The sequence below is a fragment of the Brassica napus genome, chromosome C6, assembly GCF_020379485.1.
Source record: "Brassica napus cultivar Da-Ae chromosome C6, Da-Ae, whole genome shotgun sequence".
In the NCBI taxonomy this organism is placed as follows: Eukaryota; Viridiplantae; Streptophyta; class Magnoliopsida; order Brassicales; family Brassicaceae; genus Brassica; species Brassica napus.
Window position 1 is genome coordinate 42,758,869 of NC_063449.1, and position 23,025 is coordinate 42,781,893.

The following is a 23,025-nucleotide window of genomic DNA, read 5'->3' on the forward strand; positions in this document are numbered from 1 at the left end:
CCCAATCAAGATAAAATGAGTTACGCTGATATATAGTAAATGTTTTATCTTTTTATGTTTTTTGCAGTTAATTTTTTCTTCTCTTTCTTCTAGAATAAAAGTTTACTCTAAAGTTTACATTTTCCTCTTATTTCAGGTTTTGAATGGTAACCAGGAGAACGAAGAAAAACACTACATTCTTTAACGTTCCTAAAAAATATTACCTTTCATGAGGAATATATTTTTCTATTCATTCCTTCTCATTCTTTTTTTTTTGTAGAGAATTATAATACAAATTTGTTCTTTGTTAATTTTGATAAAGAACTCTCATTCCTCATCATTCTCAAAATTTTATTTCTATTCATTATTTTTCTATTCATTCTTAATGTTCTTTGATATTTACCGGTCACACCAAGTTCCATTCATTTCTTCATTTTTATTCTTTCAAGTTGGGCTGATATTACCAATCACACGCATAATATATATGCCGTATTGTGAGGGTTGTCTCTAGATCAGTCAGCAACCTCAATCTCTCTTCTAATAGGGTTAATCCCTATGCCTTACTGATAACGACATATGCCTCATTGCAAGGTCATCTCAAAGCCAAAGCAACTTCAAACATTCTTTTAATATTTTGCCACCTCTATATGTCGACCATCTTTTTCAACCATCGATTAATATAATCTTCCGTATATATTTTCTGAAAATGACAGAATTATAAATGTCCAAACCCTCAAACGTCGCTTTTTGAAAATTGCATTTCTGGTTTAAATATATCCTGATAAGTGATAAATCGTATATAATTACCAAGAAGTACATACTACGTAATGTGCATGTATGTTTTTTATGAGTACACTGTGGACATATATAAGCCTTCTCCTTGCAAGATGCTATATAGTTATTTTATACTTAGGCTGTGAACTAATCAGTGTCTTTATTTTTCTTTCGTTTGGGATCTTAGAAAACAATTAGATAAAATACTTTCAAAGAAATTTGGTGATACATGTGACTAAAAGAAAAGGACAAACTGGTTTAGAGGTCGATTATTCGTAGTTTTAAAATGGTTTTTGGTTTTTGTTTCTGAAAAACCACTTTATTTGCCACTCAAGATTTTGCTAAAAATAATTCCATAAAAACTAGGTCAAATAACTATCTAATTCTACACAAAAACCAAAATATGTGTTTTTTTAGTTTTCTAGCAGTTTTCTACGAAAATTGTTTTTATTATGCATTTTTATTTATCATTTTCTTTTAATTGGTCTTTCTTTTAATTTTTTTTTTTCTTGTAACTGGTCTTTCTTTTCGTATTTGCCTCATTCCCACTATCATCCGTTTTTCACCATCACATCATCAATACATTTTTTGTACTTTATTAATATAAAATGGGTAAGTGATTATACATACAACTTTCGAGTTTTTCTTCTCAACACTCAAAAAATATTTGATCATACTTGTAAATTAGAAGAAGTTCTCTTACTTGCAAACTAAAAGAATTTCAAAAATATTTCAAAAGGAAATTTTATTTTAAAAGTTACTATTTTAATTAATTTCTATAGAAATTATTTAAACAAAAATAACCATAGATATATATGTGTAAAAATTATTTTAGAAAAATATCAAATGTATGATATTAATATTTTTATAATGCTCAATTACTTGTATAATAGCATTTGAGGTCAAATATGAAAGGCATTCAAGATAAAATTTAATATATATATATATATATATATATATATATGTTTATATGGAATTTACGATAGTTTTATTTTGTATTTATATTTTTTTAAAAATAAGTTTTGTAAATAAATTTATGTGTATTTTAATGACAGTGTTTTATATTTTATTATTTTCAGAATAAATATTTTACTATCCATAATTTTTTATTTTATTAATTTTAAAAATAAAAACCAAAACTAAAAACTAAAAACCAAAATCTAAAACAATTATTCATGTTTTTCAAAAAACCAATATACTGCAAAATCAAAAACCAAAAGTCAAAAACTAAAATCTAAAAACCAAAACCAAAAACTAGAATCTAAAAACTAGAAAAACAATCATCACCTTAAACATTGTTGAATTTTTTTACAGTGTATTACGATAAATATTTCTGCTTATTCATATTTTATTGCATAACCTCTAGAATATTGGGATTCAACCGCAGTCAATGCATATCATATAACATTAGTTTGATCAAACTACAAAACCTAATCGAAAGATTCGAAACTCCGTGACTAGTTTAACGGAAGATCTCGATTTGTCTGACGGATTGTAAAATATAAATCTAAAAAGTGAGCAACACGGTTTGTTAAATTATTGGTACAGATACAGAGTTTACAACGAATAAAACTCAAGTGGACAAGATGATAAAACAAAAATTGGTTATGCAAAGCGACCAGCTCGTGACTAATGACTATCAGGTCAATGTCAAATCCAAGCTACCAAAGCCGTGCATGTGGCATTATTGATATCTACTTGCATTAATGTATCCTTTTCTTGCAGAAAACAAAAGCCCAAACCATGACCGACATCTAGAAAACTAAACTCTGATCTCTCGAATCAAGACTAAACCGTGTATTGAAATGACAGTAAGGCTCTTGTATTTATTTTTTATTTTTATTTTTTTTGTTTATTGATGAAGTCATGCATTTTAAGTCTACGATTTAAAACAAAGAGTAACGTAGGAGAGAGAAAACACTCTTCCTTCTCTCTAGTTTTATCACCACCGCAAATAGTGTTCTCCGGTCGGCGGAGTGGGCTTCCACAGCCACCGCCGATCCGGTTTTTGTGTTTTTTTTTTCCGTTTTTTCGCTGTGCATGTCATTGTTCTGACTCCGGGATGAGGAAGCTCTGTTAGTTTCGTCGTCGCCGGCTTAGATTCTGGGGAGTGGAGGCTTTCAAAACCTTGCGTCGCCGGTTTTGGATTTTGATCTTTATTCACGGTGGGTTATCTGTTACGGTGTTCTGGTTTGTCGGATTGGCTTTCTTGGATGAGATCTCGAATAGATCGATTGATGCTCTCCAAAAATGAAAATAAGGCGTGGAAGACAAACGAAATGGAGGTTCTGGATTTCTTAATCATGTGTCTGCCGGCTTCGTGGCTCTGGATGAGATATCGATGTTGATCGATGAAAGCTCTCCGAAGAAAAGAGCACGGCCGTGGAAGATGCATGTGAACCAGGGGGATTCTGGTGAAACGCTGCTTGGTTTCGGCGGTGGAAAAGAAGTAGGGTTATGGTGACACGTGTTTGTCTCGCAGTTGAAGCGTAAACACGTGTTTTTGACGTGTCGGGTTGGTTTCGGTGTTGGGCTTACTTTTAATGGGCTTCTGTTTAATATGTTTTTATGTTGTTTTGAGCCTTTTTGGGCTTTGGTTGTAAATATTGTCAGGTTTGATCCAGTTTGGATCTAGACCCTTATAATAATACTATAGATGGCAAAAAAAAAAAAAAAGTCTACGATTTGATATGCTCCAAATCTTGTTTTCTTTGGGCCGACGAAACGAATAGTCTTGAGGTTGTTGTTTTCAAGATATTGTGGGCAACTAAAAAAATGCTATCTTTGACTTATGTTTAAGGTGTGCCCACTAGTGGCGCCGTCACCATCTAGAAACACCATAATTGTTTTGACTTACATGGCTATTTTAGTGAAACAATAATTTCCCCTCCTTTTTTCTGTTTTCCTCGAATATCTTACATTCACAATTCATAGAAAAAAAAAGAGGCTCAGCAAACACAATAGGGAATTGAATTGTTTGAACAAAAGACAGCGTTGATAAAAAAAAGAACAAAATACAGCAAACTGTACTTCGCAAGGTTTTTCCTCTAGCAGCTCTGGCTAATGCCAAACCGTTTCTACCAACGTCTCTATCTCATCCGGTTTGACATGTAAAACTGAATCATCATCATCTTAGCATCAAAATAGTATGTATCAAAGTATGGATGTTTTGAATCTCCGTTTATATTTGAATTAGGTTCTTATGTTTCCTAGTTTCATGTTCATATTTGAATTAACATGAATTTTTTTATTTTTAGTTTTCAGTATCAAATTCATAAATTTACTTCAGATATAATAAATTTTCAAATTGGTTAGGTTCATATATAATTTTATCTGATACTAAAAATTATCTAAACCCAAAAAACAACTCTTCTAAAGGTATCCAAACGTTGATTTTACAGGCCATAGACTATTTTCAATGATACACACAGTTGGAAAACAATAACAAATATATAGAGTCCTCTAGTATGAAGGGGATACATTGTTCAAGCTCGTAAGGCATAAAGAATAAAACTAATGAAAATATGAAATATATGTCTGTTAATGGAAAACATTATTTGTCCGCATAAAACAGTGACCGAAAAAGCTAAAATCTGAGCCAAATTTCATAAATAACCAATCAAACTAGACGTCGAACCGTGCAGATGTTTATTTTCATTTATTTTTATATAAACATTTTGTTTTCAATTTTACATTGGTATATATTAGTATAATATATATGAGGTGTGTTTATCACTTTTTAAAACATAATAATTTTATCGTATATTTTTTGTTGAATTGGTTGTTTCCAGATCACGTTTTTTTTGCTTGGAAAAGATTGATAGTTGTTTAGTTTCTATAATGTAGTAGACATATTATTTATTTCTTATAATCTAGAAAGTGAGTTATTTAGATCTATAATAATGATAAGATTAGAGATTAAATGTAACATGACTTTCTAGTAATAGATCCATTAGGTCTATTTTTAAAAAAATCACACATGAGTCAAAATTTTGACTTCTCTTTTAATATATAAGATTTTCTATCTTTAAAATCGATTTTTTTAAAAAAAAATAAACAAATCGAACCAAAACCGAAATGTCCAGGCCTACACAAACGGTTGTAATTTAAATATTACTGTACTATAGATTATAAATAAATCTAAACCAAGACTAAACCGGAGTTTGCCCTCTATGTGAGCTTTAACCGTGTTCACTGATTGGATGTTTAAAGGAGGTGATTGGGGATAGAGGTATCATAGCACTTGGCATAGCAGAGAATGCTGTGATGGCAGACGTTCTAGCTAACCACAGAAGGCGGAGACACAGAGTGAGCATTCTTAATGATATTGAGGATGAGATTGATAAACTGCGAGATGGAGGGGTTAGTGAAATGGACGATGTTCAGCTGTGGAGAAGCGTAGAGGGAAAATTTGTAAACAGGTTCTCAACTAAGAAGACTTGGTTACAGTTGAGATCTCGGCATCAAATATGTTCTTGGAGCAGAGGTGTATGGTTTCCTCAGTCCACTCCGAAGTACTCATTTATGCTCTGGATTGCAATGAGAAACAGAATGCAAACAGGGGATAAAATGCAAGTTTGGAATGTTGCTATAAACACAGAGTGTGTTTTATGCCATGAAGTTCAAGAGACCTGCTCACATCTCTTCTTTCAGTGTCCCTACTCCGCTAAAGTCTGGAAGTCATTGGTTAAGGGGCTTCTAAAGAACGAAGTCACCACTAATTGGAATGATATCGTAGCAAAAGTCGCTGGATCGAGCTATCCCTCAACAGAAATGTTCCTCATCCGATACTCATTGCAGGCAGAAGTGCATAGTATATGGAGAGAAAGGAACTCAAGAAGACATGGAGAAGAACCAAAAGATGCTACAACTCTAAGCAAACTTGTAGATAAAACAATTCGGCTACATCTACTTGCAGTCAAAGCGAAGGGTCAGGCATTTTTGGAGAGGAGTTTGTGCACCTGGTTTGGCACACGAGATGTTCAAGCCCCATAAAGGACATGAAGTTTTTTTATTCTTTATAGTCATTAGAGTACATAAATAAAAAACAGAAGCACTAGATGTAACACGGTTTTGTCTGAATATAATTTTACATTCATTCAGAAAAAAAAAAAAAAAAAAAAAACGTGTTCACTTCCTAGGTTACATAACAGTCATGGTTCATACGTTACCCTCAATTAGTTACACACGAGTTATTGGAATCTCAGTTACATATGACACGGATATAAACAGATCTTAAAGCTTATCTAGGTTCAAAGAAACTCTCAGATATGTTGTCACTCCTCCAACCCGAAGACTGAGATTGATCTTCCATAGGAGAATCCATCGTCGGAGACATCATCTTTCTCGCCTCTAATACACTCCCGGGATCCAGAAACGGCGGTTGCTTCGGCGTCGGAATCTCCATATTCCCTTTCATCATTTTCACAACCGCAGACATCGCAGGCCGTTGTTCAAACGCCGCTTGAACGCAAAGCAGACCGATCTCAAGCAACCGTGACGCTTCCATCTTGTTGAAGTTATCCCCCAAAACTTGATCTACAACTTGAGCAAGGTTGCTTGTCCCGTACAGACTCCAAACCTGAAGTTTCATTTTCAATATTCAAGAAAAGGGTTTGAGCTTAGATCACTCAAGGTAAAAAAAAAAGGTTAATTAACTTTGAGAGAGGTACCGTTTGTAGGATCGAAGTAGCATCTTGTGAGAAGGCACTGTTACGTCTTCCGGTTATAACTTCAATCATAACAACTCCAAAACTGTAAACGTCTGCTTTCTCAGTCAGTTTTCCTCGAACAGCATATTCTGGCGCCATGTAGCCTCTGTTTTCAAGATAAATATAAAAATTGTGTAGTAAAAAATGTCGCAAAAGATCAGTTTAGAGACTTTACCGTGTACCAGCAATGGCAGTGCTGATGTGAGTCTTGTCCCCAGGAAACAATCTAGCCAGTCCAAAATCAGCGATCCTCGGAGTAAAATCATGTTCCAGAAGTATATTACTCAGCTTGATGTCTCTATGTATGATTCTCAGATTCGACTCTTCGTGAAGATAAGCCATTCCTTCTGCTGTGCCAAGTAAAATTTTGAACCTCTTCGCCCAATCCAACGGTGGAACATCTTGTCTTACTATTAAAAAGCAGTAGTAAGAGGTCAAATATGATACAATTAAGATATGGTAACCGCACAAATGTTTAAGATGAGAAATACAAACCGAAAAGATAGTCATGTAGGCTTTTATTCGCGATGTATTCATAAACCAGAAGGCTCTCGGGTCCGGTTATGCTACATCCCAACAGCTTGACAAGGTTCTTGTGGTCGATTTGGCTTATTAAATTGACTTCGTTAAAGAAATGATCAACCCATTGCTTTGTGTTGAAGAACAGTCTCTTCACCGCAATATTCTTACCGTTACGAAGAACTCCCTGTTGCACAAAAAGGGCAAAGACTTAAAGAATAGGAACATCCGAAAAAGAAACTCTAAAAACGAACAGATAATAAAAAGTTAAAAACACAACCTACCTTAAATACAGAACCAGATCCTCCTTGTCCTAGCTTATTTTTGTCGCTGAAGTAATCAGTGGCCTTCTCGAGATTCTCGTAGGAGAAACATATATTGGATTTGTTGGCAAGCATAAACAGTGGCCCTAGCTGCTTATTCTCTACATTACATACAAAAAAAAATATTTATCTAGATCATGACTTTTACTTTACTATAACCACTCATACTCCAATGACTTATCTCAAAAACTAAGCTACTTCAAGACCTAACTGATTCAACAAAGAACTCAATTTGCAAAACATTCAGAAGTCACAAACCTCTTAGCTTCTTGGCGCGTTTCTTTCTATACAAGAAACCAACAGCAGAGACCAACAGAACAAATGCCACCACCGAACATGTCACCGCCAAAATCACTACCAAATGGTTATGACCTATCAACAAACACAAGGAGACTTAAATAAATCGACCTTGTTAGTGATACGTTTCTAAATCAATGCAATCACTTTGTCTCTTAATCCATAATCAAACGTTCTATAAATGTTACAATATACTCTATCTCTGTTTCAAAATGTACGATTTTTTTAAAACAATTCACAACTGTTAAAAATTATTTTAAAAATATTATTAAAATATAAATTTAAAACTATTCAGTTAATTATAAAGAAATCTATAAAATATCATTCATTATACTATTTTTAATAAAATCAAAGGTTACCTTTTACCTAAATATATAAAATATCTTATATTAAAACATTAAAAACACTTTTAAACATTTTTTTACATTTCGAAGCGGAGTGAGTATATACTGACTTTGGTCACAATACAAGCTCTATCAACTTACCACCATTTCCATCTGATGTTGAATTTCCAGAGTTATTGTAAAACTTGTGAGTAGAAAACCTCATGTAACAGCCAGCGTTAAGAGCTCGACCTTCTTCATTACCAAAACAAGAACCGATTTGCTCTGAAGCTTTACTCAAACACTCAACACAACCACTACGAGTAAGAGGCTCCCAACACTGAGCCAAACCGTGAACAGTCACGTTACGTTTATCCACAAATCCAGCATAGAAACCACCGTTCCTCACCGCCTCCTCGCTCATAAATTTCACCAACTCCGCAGCATTATCCCGAAATAACGTCCGGTTTACTCCGGTTATCTCCTTTTCGGAACAATTAGTCTGGTCTAGCGAGCTTAAAGTCTCGTTGAAGAAGTTGTACTCGTCGTACCTACAATATTCCATCAGTTTGATAAAAAATTGCATGCTTTAGAAGAAATTTTTTTTCTATTTTTATACATTTTTATTTAGTAATAATGATTAATTCTAAAATTTTAAAACTAATTACATTTATTAAATTCCGATTAGCTTAGAATTATGAAAAATAGATAATAATAAATTATGGATCCATAACTAATATTTAATTTTATTAATATGTATGAAAATTTTAAAGCATACATGAAACAAACAGAGTATCATATAATCAAATACTCAAAATTTCAGATTTTCAGACTGAGGTGATAATGATACCTGACGTAGCATCCATCGGAGAAGACACGACCACCACGGGTAATTTGTTGAAAGGGCAAGCAACGAGGGACTTTAGCTTTTATCTGAGCAAAGCACAAGTCGCAATCTTTCTTGTCAAGATCTTTCATACACTCTCCGTAAGCATAGACTGTTAAGTTCCCTGTGCCGTTGACTACTTGACCATAACCTTTAGCTTCAAGCAGTGGAGAGACGGCGTCCATAGCGGCGAGGAAGTTGGTGACGACGAGACTTTTTTGCTGCGGGGTCATTGTTCTGTTGTTGCACATCTGAGCGACCGTCTCTCCTCTAGGATCAGAGATCACAGGGTTTAAGAACAAACCCATAAGGAGGAGAAGAAGATGTAACGAAAAGACAGAGAGACTGGTGATGAAAGACGACATCTTGACTTTAGTGTTTAACCTTGTGGGATTGAGCAAGATAGCATTTGTTATGGCAAGATCTAGAACTATTATTGTTTTTCAAAATTTTTTGTACTCTGTATAGTCGCCATATGCGTTATTGCAAGGGTCGTCTCAAAGCCAAAGAAACTTCAATCATTCTTTTAGTTTTTTGCCACCTCTATGCATCGACCATCTTTTTTTTTCCTTTTTTTGACTAACCGTCGACGTCCTTTTTCAACAATCGATTTATATAATTTGCCATTGTAACGAATAGTCTCGAGTTTTTATTTTCAACACATATATTAGGACTATTTAGCCATTTTAAAAAATAACCATCTTTGACTTATGTTTAAGGTGTGCCCCACTAGTGGCGCCGTCACCACATTATATTTTTTTGGTGAAACGATAATATTTGCTTATTTTATTTTTCTTTGTTTTCCTCAGTATCTCACGCTACACAATACATGGTTAAAAAAAGACTTTGAGCGTGTTTATTGGTAATAGCATGTTTATTGATAAAACCCTTAGGTAGTTCTTAAGTAGACCTTAGTGAATTTTTAACTATTAAAATTAAAATAAAAAATTTTGTTAAAAGACACTTAATAATAGTGGTTTTTGGTAGTTTCTTAATAAATGTCCTTCACAATAAAAATTATTGCACAAATTCTCAAATGTTTGATTGAAAGTTTGATCAAAATATTGACCAAAAATTGTGATGAGAAGAGGAAGCCATGCAAGTTTTGTTTTAGATTCTTGTTTATAAAATATAAATTGTTTCAGATATGGAAACAGAAGGGAGAGAACGTGAGATGAAAGATAGAGAGGATGGAGAGAAAACGTGAGGTGAAAGATAGAGAGGATGAGTGTGTCTCGTGAATACATACAGACACAAGACTACAACACCTGACCTCTATCTCCTGAATACAAGACAGACACAAGACTACAAGACTATGAAACAAAGGACATTTTAAACAAACTGTGATTGATAATGTGTTGATAAACTGTGATTGTGAAGTCGCTGTGTATACATTAGTACTACTTGCGGAAACATTCCAACGAATGAAGCTAGTCCCAGCTCCTCGTCCTCCCTCTCAAATAATGCTCCGCTAACAAACCGTATTGGTGGGCCTCCGCAGTTGATCGAAAATTCAGAATCTAGACATAAACAAAATAAAATAAAATAGAAAAAGATCATAAGCAATTTTTTGCCAACAGTATACACGAGCACTGTCCATTTGTTACACTTACATAATGCTTTGCCTCGATTGCAAGGGAAGTCTTTCTGCAGGCAGCTCAGTCCTGGTAAAACACTTTTTTCAACTTGAATAAGTACAAAACTTGAGCCAAAATCAGGAGGATTTGTTTTCTAACAATTAGGGGACCCGTTGTGGCTTTGAAAGACGAAACAATTATAAAGGACTTTTGTTACTCACATATTGCTCAAAGTCTGGCTCTTTTGAGTGGGCAATGAACCATTCAACGTGTTGTTCCCCAGAAACCTAATAAGAAGAGTGAAGACATCAAAACATTTAGACAGCTATCATAGTTAATCGCTGGAAAACAAAGCAAAAAACATATCATCTTACAGTACTAATGTATACATAGACACAAGACAGACACCTGAACCTTTTTAAACAAACTTTGAACATTTTATACAAACTTTGAAACAAAGTACATTTTAAACAAACATTTTAGCAAAACAGGATCAAGATCGACCCGGAACAAAGAGCTAAACACAAAGTTTCATCCTTTCTTGATCGAACATGATGTTACACAAAGACAAAACAGCACAAACAAGCAGCTCTTACCTCTCCTCTCTCGTTGTACACGGTCTTATACAGTGAGTAAAACTTTAGTTTCTTGAGAATAAGAATCCTTGAACATCACATAAGCAGTGCACGCTTGCTCACCAGACCTTATAACAACAACACAACAGAGATTCATCATTCTGATTTCTCAATCAAGAAACCAAATTTTTTTTTTGAAATTTCAATTCTGGATTGAAAATTTTGCATCAGGAACATCAAATCGTTGATTCGCACATCATATTACTATAGATCTAGAGAAGAGATACGGGCTTACCTGTTGTTTGACCAAAGAGAAGCTTGAAACAGAGAGGAGACGATAGTGGAGAAGACGATGGAGGATAAGAGTAAGAAGAGGTGTAACGACGAATAGAGCGAGACGAGAGAAGACCAACCGATAGAGCCCGCCATTGAATCGCCTTTCGCAGGAGAGAAGAGAAACCGAAGGAGAGAAAGAAAAAAAAAAATTCACGGTCGAGACAACACCACTGTTCTCCCCCAGTAGTAATGCGACACGTGGCGGCTAAGACCCGTGCCTTCGCGCTCCTAATTAAGGGACGTCTCCTGCTTTAATCACATTTTTTCTTTTATTTTAATTCTCATTTATGCTAACAACCCCTCTTAAGAGACACCAATAAACATGCTCTTAGCAAACACAATAGAGAGGGAGATTTGTTTGAAAAATTATAGCAAATTACACTTGGCAAGTTTTGTGAGAAGTTTTCTTGTCTAGAAGCTTTGGCTAAAGTCAACCCGTTTCTACAACACTCTATATCTCATCAGATATTAGATTTTACATGAGGAAGATAAAAGAAGTTTGTAAGTATGGAAACTTATTTTCAGCAAGAGTTGCGCATGAATGAGAAGTAACATTAACAAAATCTAAGGACTGCTATCAATTAGGCATTGACATGTATTAACTTCTTTCCATGTGCCAGAGAACCTTATAGTTTGGCATCTAAACCGTGTCAATAAGAGAATACTCCACAATCACTGACATTAAAAGCTCCACAAGTTTTTAAAAAAGTTACTAGTCACTACATCTGACTTGTGTGGAACGAAAAGTATTATTCAGTAAGAATTAGTTTTAGGCTTTTAGCTGCCAGAATTTGCTAGATTAGGATTGAAAGTCATTACAGTTCATAAATAATGGACACTAGATTTTTACCCGCGCGGGCGTGCGGATGTATTTTAAAAAAAATATGAAACTATTTGTTTTTTAGGTCACTATTTAGGGTTGGGCAAAAAACTTGAATTCAAAGAACCGAACCGATCCCAATCCGAATAAGTAGTACCAAATCCGAACTGGAATTGATTAAATATCTGAATTATTCAAAATTTTGGTATTTGAAGAACTGAAACCTAATCTGATCTGAATCGAAGTATTTTGGGTATCCAAAATAGATTATATACTTATATATATTAATTATTTTTAGATTTAATATATATCAAAACATCCAGAATATATATGATACTTTTAAGTTCATTTAAATACTTGAAAATATATACAAATAATCAAACGTAAATATCTAAAATAGTTAAAATATACTTAAAACTCCAAAAATACTTAAATAATCATTAATTCTCTATCCAAATATCTAACTCAAACTAATTTATATGTTAAGTTAGGTACTCTGACATATGTTATTCAAATTTATATGTAATATATTCTATTATTTATATATTTTTAAAAATTAAAGCATATAATATATTTTAAATTTTTTAAAATAATTTAAATTGGTATCCAAATCCGAACCAAATCTTCAAAGATCTGAACCGAACAAGAAATCCCAAACAAGCCCGAAAACGAACCTGAACGTCCACCCCTAATCACTATTATATATCATATATATGTGTCATCATAGGTTACAAAAATATGTGTTATCATATAATTAATCGTATTTTACATGTACCATCAAATAAGTTTTCTTATAATTAATAATATTCTATACATACAATCATATAAATAATCACATATATTATATTTTTAAATTTCAATGTGAAATATAAAAACCATAATTTAAGTTGTTGTTTGAAATTGGGCTTTGTATTGTATTTTTCTTATATATATTGAAAACATTTTTATAATGGTTATTGGATAATATGTTAGTAAAAATCAAATTTTAAATATATGTATATTTTTGAATGAATTAATATAAATCAATTTTAAATTATTATTTTGATTTGAATATGTATATCAAGTAACATAAACTCATTACTTTTTAATATAACGTAATGAACTTCTATTTTTTTAATAGCATAATCTCATTACGTTTTTTTTTTAACTTACTGTTATCCATGTTACCAAACATCATTTTTTTAAACTGTTATCTATGTTTCCAAACAAAAGCTACTTTTACTTTAATAAAATAGATAATTTTTAGTCGTAATTCTTATACCATACGATTTTGCGCAATGTTTTCTGTCACAGCAATTGACTTTTATATGGTCAGTATTCTTTTTCAACTTTGTGTGTCACTCAAAACAGTAGATAGCCTGTGAAATCAACAACTCAGCTTGGTGAAGTTTATGGTTTTGGATGTAGCATATGAAAGATTCCAAAATATATATAAAAGGTGAATTTCAGATTTTAAACACAAATATCCATAACCACGTGAGAGAGAAAGTCCAGAGAGAGAAAGTACATCCGATTTTGGGTCCGGCGTACGGCCGGCGCGTGACGCGCCGGCCGTACGCCGGAGCCCTTCGCTCTTCCGTTTAAAAGTTCCCCTGCTTCCCCTACGCGTCCTCTCCCTATCACCTTGTCGGAGCTCTGGTCCAGGCCTCCTTCGTCGTCGTCACCTCGGGGAGTGAACCGGCATCACTGGTGGCGCTGCGTCTGGAGTAACGACGCGATCGTATGGAAGGTTGGTGGGGTGAAGTCGGTTTGTTAGATTAGGTTTCGTTTCCGGGAGATGGAGGCTTTTACAGATCCATCGCCGCCGGCTTTGTTTCCGGGAGGTGGAGGCTTCCTCAACTCTGCTTTCGCCGGCTTTAGTCTCCGGGGGGGGTGAAGGTGTTCTTTGCCTTGCATCGCCGGCTTTTGGTTCCCTAGTTTTGTTTTAGAGTTTTTTATTTTTGGTTTTGCGATTTCGGGTTGGTTTTGATGGAGGAGCTCGCGTCAGAGGACGATTGACGCTCTCCGGTGGTATTTGGTGATGGTTTGAGCGAAGCCTTCTTCTCAGTGTTGGTGATTAATGGTGGCGGATGAGATCTCGTCCTTGCGATTGATGCTCTCCGATAATAGAATCTCCGGTTTTGAAGGCGTTTACGGTGAAGATGATGTGGAGCTGACGAGCTGTGGTGTGTACCGGTGGATCGATCGATGGATGTTTCATCGGGGCTTTTTGCTTGATGTGGGGGGGGGGGGTCGTCGTGGCTCGTAGCGGTGGTTCACGGGAGCGGCGGCACCCTTTTTGGTTTCTAGGATTTCTTTAGTTGGGCTTTTGGCCTTTGTTTGTGTTTTTAGGTTGTTCTTAGTGGTTGGGCCTTGTATCTGTTGGGCTTGTCCCATTAATTAATGAAATTATTGATGAAAAAAAAAACACAATTAATTCATTTCTACTAAAACCCACTTATGAAACAGACTACCTCGATGCATTGATATATTTGGTTTTATTAGGTGTTTTCCTACACCATGCGCAGAAAATAAAATTTTAAATATAAATTATATTTTTAAAAATTATATTTTGTTAGTTTACTTTTTAGATGTTATTATTTGTTTACAATTCAATTTTAAATTTAAATATAATAATATATATGTATATATTTAAAATATAATTTTAGAAATATTTTTATCTATTTTTGGTTAAAATATATCAAATAAAAATTTTCAAAATTAAAAAAAAAAGGTTAGGTATATAGTTATTAAAACGTAAAAATAAATCTTATTTTTAAAATTTGTAGTTATTAAAAAAGTAATGGTATTTGGATTAGAAAATTGCAAGTTTTTTAAAAGCTACATAAAATTTTAAAGAATTTTTTTAGTAATAAAAAGTATATAATTATAAAATTGAATTAAAGAATATTTCAAAAATTATAAATAATTATTATATTTTTATTTCTACTATTATTTTATTATTATTATTTTAACAATAATATTATATTATTTACTGTCTAGGGGATCCCAAAACTATTTTTAACATTTACGGTTTCTGATGGTATGTTTATCAATTAAGAAAAAACCCAAATTTGTAAATTAATTCTTATTGTAAAATTTCTCTCAGATATTTACGTCAAGACAAGACAAGACAGACAAGCCCAAACAAATCTACATTATAATGAGGCAGTTGCCTCACTTCTGAGACAGACACGTCACCAGGTAAGTGGACTCCACTTTTAAAAAGTGTGAAAAAATTTTAAATCTGTAGCTCGAACCCTGGTTACTGTGATATAAACACCAACATTTATACCACTAAACTAAAGGATACTTTGTACTTTGATTACCGAAACTAATATATATTTATGAAGGATTTTTTATAGTGGATCCCACATATAACTGTAATGTTTCAATACTCACGTGTAACTTTGTTCATCCAAACATATTTAGTAAAATCCACATTCTGGCCCAATAAAACTTATAAGTGGGCTAAATCTCTTTTGTATGTATCTAGGATTTTTATAGTACTCTGTCTCCACCGATAAATCGAAGCGTTACCCTTTTAGCTTATAAAAAAAAATTCTGAAACTTTTCATCTTCACCTCTCTATATTTCCAACGATCAGTTATGGTACCGTTTCACCTCTGAAACGATCCGTCTCAGTATATATAATTCCTCAAACAAACCTTGAGACCCATATCTCTTATTAAATTACTCCTAAATTAAACTGTCGCAGCTTTTAGCCAACCTTCGAAGATGTCAGCCTCCAGGGTTGTTGTTGCTTAATCGGTCGTTGTCCCCACCACCTTTCTCCACCTATAACATAGTACCCAGGAAAAGGTATTGACAATTTGACTTACTATGGAATACTATATACCATATTTGTTTAATCAATATTCAAGCTATCAGTTTTAATACTTTAGGCGTATGTTTCTCTGGGCAGAATTCCGAGATCCACGGTTCTATCCCAGTTCGTGTGAATCACTACCATCCATCGCTACGATAGGGGGTCGATCGTGAAAGTTGATTGATCGCTTTGAAGTTGTCTGATTAACTAATATGATGTAAACTCTGTTCTCATGGGCTATAATGGAAAGTTATTTGGTTGCTAGGACTAACAGAGGCTGCAAGGCTGGGTACGTCTCAGGCGGAGCTGAAGGACGGTACAACTAGAGCGCCTATTGTCCGGTTTTTGTCGTGCCAACGTGCTATGGAATTTAAGCCTTCCTAGGAGAATCAAGATCACTTCGAAACGTCGGCTGTCATTTTCAACAGGTACCACCAAGATGTAAATTTTTTTATGTTTGTGCTGTGGTTCGACTCAAGATTGAAACTTTTGCTGATGAAATAATGATTTTGTGGATGCATGTTAATTAGATTTACGAGGCTACAAATTGTTCACTGTACATTGGCAGGGAAAAAATGGCTATGTATGGTTCAGTTGTAACACCGGTGTGGTGCAATGGGGATGGACATGGTAACCAAAGGTGTGCATAATGTTATTGAGTTCCTCAGCGATGATTCCCCTGACATGGATGTGATCGGAATCTATGGTGAGTTCCTTTTATATGTTATTGGTTTGATTTTAAAACAATGTCTTTTAGCTTAGTGTCATCTTGAGACTTAAAAACTTGAAATTTATTGGTCAGATAACTTCTTCTCCGACATTAACAAACCTGCTGCGGTGAACTGCATCGAGGGACATGGCAGTAATTAGAAGACAGATAGGGAACAAGGTGTTGAAAACGAGTGTGTCTAGCTTGGTGGAGCTCAATATACTCAAGAACCTCACCGTCTATGTTGTTGCAGGCCCTCTAGGTCGATGTATTCATAGCTACTTGCCAAGATCCAGCCCAAAACATGGAGAGCTCTCAAATTGATGGAAGCCATTAATAGCAATCACCGTACATTCACTATCTCCACCATCACTGAAGATACCATCATAGAGAACCATGGCAAGGTTGTCAAATTTTACTTGTCATCACGTTCATGTATTTCAGGAGCACAGTGAGAACATTCTTCCAAGCAGTGAAGGTGACGTAGGATTGGCAGCATCATTGGGCCCGTCTGTTTTGGGAGACAAGGTCGATGAGGAATGTGCTGCAGCAGATCCTCCAGAGATTTCAGACGCTCAGAACAACCGCAAGCGCTGCCGTGACTGATTGGAAATATCTATTATATTCCTATCAGCCCGTCAACGTCTTTTCTATGCATTTTTAAAAACTGCTATTATCGTTGTTTTCCATCATAAACTTTGGATATTTTTTCCCTTGCATGTTTTCTCTGTTTGGAGATTTTATTTCTATTTTGGATTATTAATGAAACGTCGACTGGTTCTAACTCATACAAGATTTGTCAGTGGTGTATTTTTTTGGTTTACCTATTTCTCACATTTTTTTTGTCCACCATAAACTATTTTTAACAAAGTCGAGTAAAACTCTAAAAATAAATAATTTTGCAACCGTATAATTTTATAAATTTTTCTAGAGTTATTAATTTTTTTTTTTAAAAAAAAAGTTTATTACAATTCTATATTTTGAAATTAATTTAGGTAAAATAAGAAAATAATTTAATTTATTGTTCGATAAATTGTTTAATTTTTTGAGTTCAAATTTTATATTTTGTTCCTTACACTATTTGTTTTATATACTAACAACTACCTAAGTAAATACTAAACAACTTCATAAACTTTATCTTTTGAACATGAAAGCGCTAATAACGCTAATGGTCGATCAAATCATTACGAAAATAATGCATATGAATTCGCCGGTCATTCTTATATTAACTTAATCAAACTGTGTGACTTCCAAATGTTATGTTCATCACCATTATATACAACACGAAAAAACAAAAGTGGAAAAAAGTAAACGACAAAATCCCGTACACAAAACTACACAACGATCAATAACTTATTCGTTTCCGCGCTTGCGCGGGCTATACCCCTAGTGTAAATTAATAAAGCTCTCTAAGGCTGTCAATAAGCTCTATAAAGATTAAATCTATCTCTCCTTTAATTTCCTATCACAAACCAGAGTTTTCGGTGATAATGTTATTGTTTTTTAAAAAAAAACTAGATTTTGATCCGCGCTTTTAAAGCGCATGATTTTTTATTTTGTAAAAATTAAATGAAAATGATCAAATGATATGTTAAAAAAATATCAAAATATGCAAACTTGCCTCATTTAGATTCGTCAAATTTAGAATTCATCCATTTTTAAACTCCAAACCCGTTTAAATCAATGTTTTTAAGATCTAATATGATTGTACATATGGTTAGATCCATTTAGATCCATTTTAATTATAAATCTAAAAAAATATTTTTGATTTTTAAACATAAATATTCTTATATTATGTTTGATTTAATTTAATTTTTTAAAAATAGTGTAAAATTTATTTTTAACTTTTTATTTCTAATATATTTATGTAAATGTGTCTTAATAGAATAATATATTTAAAATCCGTTAAACCAAATGAGTCTAAATATATATTAATTTATATTAAAAACCATTTAAAGTTGTTATAAAAACTCATTTTGACATCTCTAAGATTTTTGTTAATTGACAAAATAATGTTAGTGACATCTCTATGATTTTTGTTAATTGACAAAATAATGTTCGTTTACAACATTTGGAAATTAATAGGCTTACAATGGGAAGCTTGTGTTGTTGGCTTTTGAGTTCTTTATCTAGTTATGCTTTCTTAGCATCAGCGTCCAGATTCCCATCTCTATTTCACCAAAATTTCTTTGAAGTTCTTGAAACTTTAATAAATTCTTATCTTCTTTGTTTCCTATAACTGTTGACCAGTGGCTACTCATCTCTATATATTTCTTGCGTTTGGCTTCTTTAAAATGTTGGCACATCTAAATAACATATTTTTGATGATAGGTTTTATCAATTAAGAAAAGGCCCAAATTTGTATATTAATTCTTATTGTAAAGTCTCTTTCAGATATTTACGTCAAGACGGACAAGCCCAAACACGGATTGACAATCAAACAGACGGTTATTTATGTAAATATAATCACCGGCTATAATATGGCTATTTTGAACACATTTTTGCTAGGGACTTAGGGTTTCATTGCAAGTAGATTAATTTAAGTAGGAATGTTATGAGAACTCTGTGAGTAACCTAGAGAGTTGCCCTCAAGCAACTTTCCTTCTATACATCTTTCTTATGATACAGATCAAATATATTTCTGCTTGGTGTCTTAATAAAGCTCTCTAAGGCCATGGGCAAATCTAAAGATTTTTTTCGGTGGGTGCACAAATGCTAGAATAGGTGTAAATTTACATATGATTATAGGTGTAGACATCAATTTTGTTAAGAAATATACTAAAATTTTAAATTATTATGGGGGCAAGTGCACCTATTGTTCTCTACCTAGGTTCGCCAGTGTCTAAGGCTTCCTTGTCAATAAGCTCTATGAACATTAAATATATCTCTGTTTTAAGGTTGCTATAACAAGTTTTAGATGATGATGTTATTGTTTTAAAAAGAAAATGTATAAAAAACTATATGTAAGTTTGAGCAGAGTAGCTGGATGGGTTAGAAGAACCCATATAAAACCCAATATAACAAAACTCCAGGCCCAATTTTAAGTAAAGCTATGGTCACATATGCATTGTATCATGATGATGTAGCTGTAATAATGTGCGTGGTCCTAAACTATAATCACGCCTCTTTGTAAAACACCTCATACACAAAATGACGACTAATCATAGTCGGATGCCGAATCATATAGTATAAATATAAATATTCGACGGTACTTGTATGAAATATTTCCTCCGTTTCAATATAGATGATGTTTTAGAAGGTTTATTTTGTTTCAATTTACATAAAGTTTTGAGATTTCAAGAAATTTTTGAGATTTTAAAGTTAACTTTAACTTTATTGGAAACTGTTTAACCAAATAGATTTTACAGTCTTTTTTTATAATTGGTTAACTGATTTTAAAATTATATCTTTAAAATATTTTTCTAGGAAAATGTAATTTTCTTAATCTTTGTGCATAATTACAAAACATCAAGTATTATGAAACGGAGAGAGTAGTACTTAATGGCATTTCCACAGATAAAATAAAATTTTAACCTCGAGGAAGAAAAAGCTGAGCATGGGACGGGCTTTAGACAGCATCATTGGTCTTGCATCAAATTGTTGTATCCTCCTTTTGCTTCAATATTCCTCTTTTTCTTCCCTTTTTTCTCATATTCTCTTTCTCCCTCTTTTAGTTAAAAGGAAACTAGACTGTATGATTATTTTTCTTCTTTTTTTTTGTGTAAAAATATTTTCTTTCTTTTAAAAACTAGACTGTTTTAGAACCGTTTAAATGCTAGTATATTTTATTTTAGTTATTTAAATTTGTTCGCACTTCACACAGAGATGGTGTAGTGGAATTTATGATGAGGAATCGGCTTTGTTGAATTATGCCTAGTTTTCCGGAGTATGAAAACGACAAAATATCATGTGAGACATATTTTATTTTGAGCAGGGAAGGTTTGATTAAAAACTGAATCGACAAAAGTTGTTATAAAAATGAATCCTACGTAATACTACGTCAAAACGTTGGCAAGAATAAAAGCAAAACGTGAAGTGATGATTTTATAGTCTCGAATTAGTGGTCGATTAATGAAAACATGTGGTGATTCATTTTTCAATTAGTGGTCGCAATAATTCTCCCCTATGAACCACGAGTCATAATTCAGAGATTTACATATAATATACAAAAAATAACACTCCTATGAGCCACCAAAGCTATATCGCCTAGATGATTTTCTTTTTGTTGACAGGAATCAAATTCTCCCGCTTTATAGAAGACCTTTACTTTCACATTATTCACTATTTGGATTCATTTCTTCAACTTTTATGATATTTTCTTTCTTTTTGAATATTAACTTTTACTATATTAGAATCTTGATTAGTATGTTCTAAGTTTGATCCACTGTCATAATAGGCCATATGTTCAGGTAATGATTCTCCATACTTTCTCTGCTACATGTATTTTCCGTAAGTGTCTCTACGTACGTATTTAGAAATTTTATATATATGTGCACGCATGCGTATGGCCCAAGCTCAACCACTTAACCAATTCTGGAAATACATAAAATTTGAAATTAATTACTAGTATTGTGTTACCTATATATATACACACTTATTGTGATAATGATGTTTCAATTGCCTTAAAAACTAACAACCAAAATTGTATATATACATATCCTTCCAAAATTAATATGACGTGCTTGCTGTGACTATAACTAGGATAAGACATGCGTCTTGTACAAGGCGAATTTATATGAAAATTATTTAAGAAATATCGTATAGAAAAATAAAATTTATATTCTTAATCGAATTAATATTTTTAGCCATTAAAAAAAATTAATTTTTTTCGTTAATTACATAATTTGTTGATTGATGAGCTGATCCCATTTTTAAAAATATTTTAGGTCAAAAAATCACTTATCGCATAAGAACCTAACGTTTATGCCGAAAAATCTCAGGTCTACTATTTGGTTACAATGAAACTATGTCAGCTCGGTTTTATATCATGATTTAGCAATTTAAAAGTTAATTATGGTTATGAGAAGTTTACGTTCACGTACCAATCATAGCTATCTTCAATATTTTTCTCTTTTTTTGTGTCGTTTTTTTTTCATTTTGGTTATTACTCGATATAAATATTGATTTTTTTTAGTTTATTCTTTTTCATTCTTTTTTTTGCCTGAGATTTAGAAAATGTTTAAGATTTAAAATTATTAAAGAGATACACATACTTATGTTAAGATCTGCGCTTTGTGTAGAATAAGTATTTTATACTCCCTCCGTTTCAGATTTACTTGTCGTTTTAGACATCGGCACACATATTAAGAAAACATTTAATTTTGTACATTTAATTTTGAAACAAAATTTTTACTCTGCAACGACAAGTAATCTGAAACGGAAGGAGTATTTATTACTTATTTATGTTTTTCTGCATATTATAAAATAATAAAATAATAATTATATATTAAATAACTAAGAAATCAATTACTATTATATACTCTCTCGGTTCCTAAATATAAGATATTTTAGGTAAAACACATTTATTAAGAAATTTACTTTTTATCTAAAAGTATCATTAAAATTTTAAATTAAAAACTATTCAACCAGTTACAAAATAGAACTATTAAATTTGATTGGTTACACAGTTTTTGATAAACTTAAAGTTACATATAAATATGAAAACATCTTACATATTGGAACATAAAAACTCTTCTAAACATCTTATATTTCGGAACGGAAGGAGTAATAAATTGGCGTGCGCATATAAATCAAACGACAGCTCTTGTTTATTCACAATCATTTTAGGGTAACTAAATCAAAACAATCAATTTTATCTATCGTATATGATATATAATTAAATTTAAATGATACTCTCTCCGTTTCTGAATAAGTGTCACTTGAACACTTTTCACACAGACTAAGAAAGTAGTGGAAATATATGTAAGTTGTTATTAATTACATCTTTCTGGCCAATAGTATTTGAGATAAATAAACTATTTATAAAACCAATGCAGTTTGCAATTAATTTTCAGCTGAAAGTAAGTATAATTTGCATTGAAATTATAAAGTGACACTTTTTGTGTAACAAGAAAAACAACTAGAATGACACTTATTATGAAACAGAGGGAATATAAACATAGATATATAGTATACTTTTAATATGAATATTTATTAAATGAGATTTCTACTCATATGATTTGATGATTATTTGCATATTTGTGTAACAAAGTTTACACCAAAGATTTTTTTTTTAATGTGGAATGTTTAGTGGTTCCAATAATTTATAATCATTTTAAAAAAACAATGAAGATTTCAAAACTAAAATATTAAAATTTTAATATATGTTGAATGCAAATATCAAAATATAAGTATGTATTTTCATATTATGTATAGTTTAATTTAAACG

At 32.5% G+C, this 23,025-nt stretch overlaps 2 protein-coding genes, 1 long non-coding RNA gene and 1 pseudogene across 3 annotated transcripts; 2 read left to right on the top strand and 2 right to left on the bottom strand.

Annotated features, from left to right (window-relative positions):
• Positions 1–3,094: 3,094 nt before the first annotated feature.
• LOC106403340 lies at positions 3,095–5,748 on the top strand. The gene is made up of 2 exons (XM_048759944.1): positions 3,095–3,202; positions 4,966–5,748. The coding sequence occupies exons 1-2, from the start codon at positions 3,095–3,097 to the stop codon at positions 5,746–5,748; spliced, it is 891 nt and encodes a 296-aa protein (XP_048615901.1).
• Positions 5,749–5,863: 115 nt separating this feature from the next.
• Positions 5,864–9,392, bottom strand: LOC106406552 (cysteine-rich receptor-like protein kinase 3). Its single transcript, XM_013847244.3, has 8 exons — positions 8,777–9,392; positions 8,089–8,477; positions 7,565–7,678; positions 7,268–7,407; positions 6,960–7,170; positions 6,640–6,874; positions 6,426–6,570; positions 5,864–6,334 (listed from the first exon to the last, which is right to left on the bottom strand). The coding sequence occupies exons 1-8, from the start codon at positions 9,175–9,177 to the stop codon at positions 5,996–5,998; spliced, it is 1,974 nt and encodes a 657-aa protein (XP_013702698.1). The 5' UTR covers positions 9,178–9,392; the 3' UTR covers positions 5,864–5,995.
• A 568-nt stretch (positions 9,393–9,960) lies between these two features.
• Positions 9,961–11,479, bottom strand: LOC106404636. Its single transcript, XR_001281051.3, has 5 exons — positions 11,260–11,479; positions 10,986–11,092; positions 10,611–10,676; positions 10,426–10,487; positions 9,961–10,332 (listed from the first exon to the last, which is right to left on the bottom strand). It is a non-coding gene; the product is annotated as an uncharacterized LOC106404636 (long non-coding RNA).
• A 3,759-nt stretch (positions 11,480–15,238) lies between these two features.
• On the top strand, positions 15,239–17,243 carry LOC125588545 (annotated as a pseudogene).
• The last annotated feature ends 5,782 nt before the right edge of the window (positions 17,244–23,025 follow it).

Excerpts from the sequence above, each read along its gene's own strand:
- LOC106403340 (XM_048759944.1), top strand. The coding sequence starts at position 3,095 with ATGTTGATCGATGAAAGCTCTCCGAAGAAAAGAGCACGGCCGTGGAAG. Across the intron at positions 3,203-4,965 it reads GTTTCGGCGGTGGAAAAGAA|GAGGTGATTGGGGATAGAGG; the intron begins GTAGGGTTATGG and ends GGATGTTTAAAG.
- LOC106406552 (XM_013847244.3), bottom strand. The coding sequence starts at position 9,177 with ATGTCGTCTTTCATCACCAGTCTCTCTGTCTTTTCGTTACATCTTCTT. Across the intron at positions 8,478-8,776 it reads TCCGATGGATGCTACGTCAG|GTACGACGAGTACAACTTCT; the intron begins GTATCATTATCA and ends GGAATATTGTAG. Across the intron at positions 7,171-7,267 it reads GATCTGGTTCTGTATTTAAG|GGAGTTCTTCGTAACGGTAA; the intron begins GTAGGTTGTGTT and ends TTTGTGCAACAG.